Here is a 5,688-nt window from a genome sequence, read left to right as displayed (position 1 = left end):
GTAAACTGCCAACAAAATGATGAAAAACAAATCAAGATTAACAGAATATAAAAAATGTTCTAAAATAGTTAAAACAATACAACTCGGTCATTTCCGAAATCTATGCAGGCAATATTGCCCTCAGGCGTGACACAGATGCCACTGGGGCGATCAATGTCAACACCCTGAATCTGAGTTTTGAAATTACCATTAGGCTCAAAGATTTGAATACGGTTGTTCCGGGAGTCAGCAACGATGATTTGCCCGTCCCCGTCAACAGTTACTCCCTGAGGCCGTTGGAACTGCTTGACGCCAGCTCCTTCGGAGCCCAGGAAACGGGCGTTCCTGAAGGTGGGTTCAACAACCACCAGCCGGTGGTTGTTGAAATCTGTGCAAATGATGTAGCCATCGGGGTTGAAGCAGACACCCCGAGGTGTATCAAAATGTTTCCACATATTTGTGGATGTCTCCCATCCATACTTGTTTATAAATTTGCCATCGGCTGAAAACAGTTGAATTCTGTGGTTGCGTGTGTCCGCCACCACAATCTGCCCGGCCGAATTCACATCGACATCCCAGGGGTAGTTAAATTGTCCATTCTTGGACCCCATCTCGCCGAAAGAGTGCAGGTACTGCCCCTCTCCATTGAATATTTGAACCCGGTGATTGTCCTTGTCGGCCACGATGATGCGGCCACTGGCGTCCGAGCACACGCCCGCCGGCCGGTCGAACTGGCCGGGCGCGCTGCCGTGTGTTCCGAACTTGAACAAGAACGACCCGTCGGGCCGGAACACCTGGATCCTGTTGTTGGAACGGTCCGCCACGATGAGCCGCCCCTGCCGGTCTGCGCAGATGCCCCACGGCCGCAGGAATTCCCCGTCCTGGCCGCCCTGGCGGCCGAAGGACACCACCGGGCTGCGGATACCGTCGTAGGTGCGCACGGAGCGCACCGCCAGGTGGAACGGGCTGCCGACGATGTGGCGGCCGCGGAGGGTGACGTGGAGGGCGTGGGGGCCCTCGGCGCGGGCGCGGTAGACCACCAAGAAGCTCCCGTCGCGTCGGTCGTCCACGTCGGCGTGGGTGAACGCGCCGTCGGGAGATACGAGCACGGCCTCCAGCGTGTCCTGGGCGCCCAGGGCGCTGGCCTGCACCACCTCGTTGAGGTGATTCTTCACATGCACCGTGAAGGCGGCAGGCCGGCCACGGACGGCGCGCGTCAAGCCGTCGCCCACGGCGACGGTGGTGAGCGCGTAGGCGCTGCTGGTCACCGAGCCCATCGACCCCAACGCGCGCAGCAGCACGGGCTCCGGGGGCACGAAGACGAGGGCGTCGTCCTCGAAGGGAACGCCCACCTGCGGCGCCGCGCCGCTGCTGAGGTTGGCGCGGGCGGCGCGCAGCTGCGCCAGCTCCACGGCGGCCTTGTCCTTCGCCACGAGGTGATCCACACTGTCGTCGTGCTGAAGCGTTTCTCGGAGAGTGTCCGAGAGCCTGACGAAACGCTGCAGCAGACTGCGGAGCTGCTCGGTCTGGAGGAGGAGTGACTTGGACTTGAGCGCGCGCACCTTGTCCACCTGCGCGAGGAGCTCCCGTTCCCTGGCCTCCACGGCGGCTATGAGCCGTCGCGACGCCTGTCGCACCTCGGTGACCACCTGCAACAACAAGACGAGCCAGGTCAGCACTGGGCAACGCGGTGCACTGGCACCTGAAACACGGGGCACTTACACGATTGCCAACAACTGACCTGCATGGATTTACTCTCTACGGCCTCCACCATCTTGTGGGTTTTGTCTAGCCGGTCCCGGATGTTCTGAGCTCCGGCCTGGGCGTCCGACAGGTACTTCATGTTCGCCATCCTGCTGGATTCGATGGCGAACTTGATGTGGGTCACTTGGTGCCCGCGGTGCGCCTTGGAGCACACGCCGCAGATGGGCGTAGAGCAGGTCTCGCAGACCTGGCGCAGGACCTCCCCCGGGTGCTGCTCGCACATCGGGGGCGCTCGCGGGGTGTGGGGGCGGCGCGCGGGGCCGAGGCCCGGGGCCGGCGGGCTGCTCCTGCGCCCGGGCGGGCTGGCGAGGCGCGCGGAGGGCAGCATGGGGAGCACGGCGGGCGGCAGCCCGGGCAGCACGGCGGGCGGCAGCGGCAGTCCTGGCAAGCCCTGGGGGGAAAGCAAAATCATGAGCGTCAGCTCGAGCAACCGCGTTAGCAAACACACACCACCCCACGCCCACGCCACTGGGGGGGTCATCCCTTACCTCACTGCACGACGCGCACCGCGCGCCGATCAGCATGTCCCCGCAGTGGAGGCAGGTGTCCGGGTCCGAGTCGGCGAGCACCTCCCCGCTCAGGGCGTTGACCATGTCCGAGAGGATGGAGTCGACGCTGCTGATGCTGTGCTCCCTGCTGGAGCCAGACGAGCCGTACATCGAGCTGCCAGCCGAGCCGAAGCCGGAGGACCCGCTGCTGGGGCCGAGGCCAGTGTTCATGGCGGGCAGGCCGGAACTCATTACAGGGAGACCGCCCAGGACGGGGAAGCCCGACTGGAGGCCAGAGCTAAAGCCAGATTTTACAGTCGGGCCGCACAGCGACCCCAGTCCATTGGCCAAGCATGACGCCAACTGCTGGTTGACGAACGCCGAAGTGGCCATCCTGGAAAAGCAAGCAAGTAAAATAGATTAGACCGAGCCGAAAAGGCAGCTAACGTTTCACCACACACCTTCATGGTGAAATGAAAAAATGTCTGCTTGCTTATCAATGCTCCAGATCGCGAGCGGTGCTACCCTGGCCGCAGCCGCAGGCGAGCGAGCTCGATGAACGGCGTCCTGACCACCACTTCCACTCGCGCTCAGCGGGGGGCGCCGCCCACGCCCAGGACGGCGACAGGGCTCTCGCCCTGCTTCACCTTATGTTGCGCGTCTCCTCCCATCTTCGAAAACTTGGGCCGGGGAAGAGGAGGGGAGGGGGAGGGCGAGAGTTTGCTGCTATGCTGCCAAAGGGGAGGGGCAGGCGGGGAGGGGCGGAGGAGCCCCTGATGGTGCCGTGGTGCCGTGTTGGAGAAGCAGCCCAGAACACCCTTACACCCGAGCTCCGCCCCGCCCCGCCCCCAACCCCTGCCCTGGACCGGACACATTTGTCACGCCCGCACACTTTGCCTAATAGAAGTGCACAAGAGGGGGGAGGAGGGGAGGGAGTGAGGAGGCTGGGGGTGGGGGTGGAGGGATTGCGCAGCTTTATGGCCGGTGCCGAGTCGAAGGGGGTGGTGTTTTCCACGAAGGGGGAGGAGAGGAGGGGGTGGGGGACGGGGAGGGCAGGAGGAACGGGGATGTCGAGTTTCCGAGGAATTGCCACTTGAGACTCTTGCTCGTAGTGTCTGGAGGCCACGCCATACACAGGCCCCAGCATGCGCAGAGTTGCGCTGCGTTCCGGGCGGGCCCAGCCGGGGCCGCCACGGGGGCCCCACAGGTCGCCGGTCGGGCCGGGTCTGGACCATTTATTCAACCCCCCGAGAGCAAGCCGAGCAGACTCTCGCGCGCAGAGGGCACTGAACACACACTCAGGGCGCGGAAACTTTGGTACCGGGTTTCACGTGCGCGGCTATTCCGGGCGGGGGCTTATCGCTCGCTGGACACTTTCAAGTTTCCCGCTTCAGCTGGCGATCAAAAGAGGCTCCGACCACCGGCCGAGCGGGTAGGGAGGGGGTCTTCAAGTTATGCTTATCTCTCCGTGTGTCGGACTTGTTCATCGTCGTCGGCTGGCTTATGGCGGCAGCGGCGTCTGAGACCATCAGAGAGTGCGTGAGACTTGCGCACCACGCACCAGCCACGCGCACGATGGTGCCGCTCTCTTATCAAAGGAGTGGCGTTGTTTCTCGGAAGGTCAGTCGGAGAGGGTGACGAGCGTGAAACAAGTTGCACATGGCGGTGGGGGCGGCACACCCCCTCGCCGCCGCCACCGCCGCCCCCGCGCTCAAGGGTTTACGACGTCTTCTATGGCAAAGTGGAGCAGCTGGGGGCTCCTCAGGTCCGGAGGAAAAAGAAAATGGTAATAAAGTCAAAACGAGCAGCGCCGAAAAGATCGGCTCTTTCGAAGGGTGTCATAAGGGCCGTGTGTTTATTAGTTCGTTTTTAAAAGGGGAAGGAGGTGGAGGTGGGGACGAAAAGCAGAAAAAAACGACTAGAAAACGAATCACTCTCTGGGAACTCTGGAACCACTTGTATGGTCATTGCGGGAAATAGTCATGTGGGCGTCGACGGCCGGGCCCGGGGAATGCTCGGCGCGGTCCGCCCGCCCCCGCTCCCACCTCCCCAATGTCCCCGCCTCCGACCAGCACCAGGCCCCGTGAACATCAGCGGCAAAGCCTCAGCCTCATTGAGCAGAGCAGCTCGCCAAGCTCAAAGAGTGTACACACCTGATAAAGACCCGGGGGCTATCTGCCCATCAGCGGGGGTGGGCGGCGGGGGCGGCCGCCGGGGCGCTGGCGAATTCCAGCCCCATCATCAGCCCATATGCCCCTGCCTGTCGGGCAGGGCTGGGCGCGCGGCCGCGGCACCTGTCTGCGGGGAGGACAGGTGACAGGGAGAGAGGGGTGGGCGGCACGGTGTGAGAGTGAGAGGGAGTGAGAGGGAGAGGCAGAGATTGATGAAGGGGCGGGGGCGGCGAGCACAGCACACAGCAGCACACCCTGCCGGGGCTGCGGGGGCAGGGCGGGGGCGGGGGCAGGGCGGAGGCAGGTGGGTGTGGCCGGCTCATGTCAGCCAGAACTGCGGCAGTCCGGGCCCAGGCAGAAAATGTTGGCGATGTGAAACATCTGCCCCCGCCGCTCAAATATAGTGAAACCGGAGTCTCTCACGCGCTCCATTCCTCGGCCACCCCCTGCCACCCCGGGGAGCGCCCGCCCCACCCCGCCCCGCCCCGCAGCACACCACACCACACCGCCGGGGCGTGACTCCGCATACTGCACAGCAGAAATAAAAGCCGAGGAGAGGAGGAAGAGCGAAGCCCTGTCCGGCGCACGGCAGCGACGCGGGGGCGACGCACGGCGCGCCTGGGGGCGGGAGGAAGACCGGCGGCGGCGGTCCGGGGGCGGCGCTCCGACCAGCAGGACCGGTGGCGCACCATGTACTGCAGTAATTGCTTTCTGTGGTGCGACGATTTAAATGGTCCGAGAGGGCCCGGGCCGAGCCACGCCGTACTCACTGCCCGAGAGGCAGTCTTATGGAGTCTTCTGGAGGCGCCTGGAGTCTGAGGGCGCCCTACCCCGCCCGGAGGCAAGGTGCACCCGTGCCTCCCGCACCGACCGGGCCCGGGGTCCAGGCCGGGCACAAACAAGAGCAGCCTAAAGGACCTAGAGCACAGCCCCCGCCCATACAAACCTCAGCTGGCCGCAGCCTGCTAGAAGAGAAGAGAGAGGGAGAGGAGAACTGGAGGAGAAGAGATTGAGAAGGAGGAGGAGGAGGGTATCTCTCCATCTCACTCGCACACACAAACACACGTGTGCGCGCGGCGGAAGGACCGCTGCGGTTGGTGCGAAGGACGGGGGAAAAGAGAGAGAGAGAGAGAAAGATTAGACAGCACACCCTCCTGCCATGCCATTCCAACCCATCGGCCCGGTCCCAGGCCCCCAGGCCGGCCCCGCACCGGCACCACCACCGGGGCCTGGTCCTGGTACTGCAGGCCTCGCACAACGAAAAACTGCAACCTGACTGGGGGGGG

At 63.8% G+C, this 5,688-nt stretch overlaps 2 protein-coding genes across 2 annotated transcripts in view; one reads left to right on the top strand and one right to left on the bottom strand.

Moving 5' to 3' along the window:
• Positions 1–41, top strand: part of LOC127749190 (voltage-dependent calcium channel subunit alpha-2/delta-4-like) — an 8,378-nt gene extending 8,337 nt beyond the window's left edge. The window contains exon 11 of the mRNA XM_052266366.1: positions 37–41. Coding sequence (XP_052122326.1) covers positions 37–41 — 5 coding nt within the window. The remainder of the gene's footprint in view (positions 1–36) is intronic.
• The window catches only part of LOC113213177 (E3 ubiquitin-protein ligase TRIM71), a gene marked incomplete at its 3' end in the record, with an annotated part of 19,501 nt that continues 13,813 nt past the window's right edge, over positions 1–5,688 (bottom strand). The window contains 3 exon segments of the mRNA XM_026432164.2: positions 1–1,628; positions 1,721–2,134; positions 2,232–2,625. Coding sequence (XP_026287949.2) covers positions 69–1,628; positions 1,721–2,134; positions 2,232–2,625 — 2,368 coding nt within the window.

The sequence above is a fragment of the Frankliniella occidentalis genome, unplaced genomic scaffold, assembly GCF_000697945.3.
Source record: "Frankliniella occidentalis isolate FOCC.00 unplaced genomic scaffold, Focc_3.1 Scaffold38, whole genome shotgun sequence".
In the NCBI taxonomy this organism is placed as follows: Eukaryota; Metazoa; Arthropoda; class Insecta; order Thysanoptera; family Thripidae; genus Frankliniella; species Frankliniella occidentalis.
Note: the sequence above shows the minus strand (reverse complement) of the source record. Positions and strands in the feature narration are given on the sequence as shown.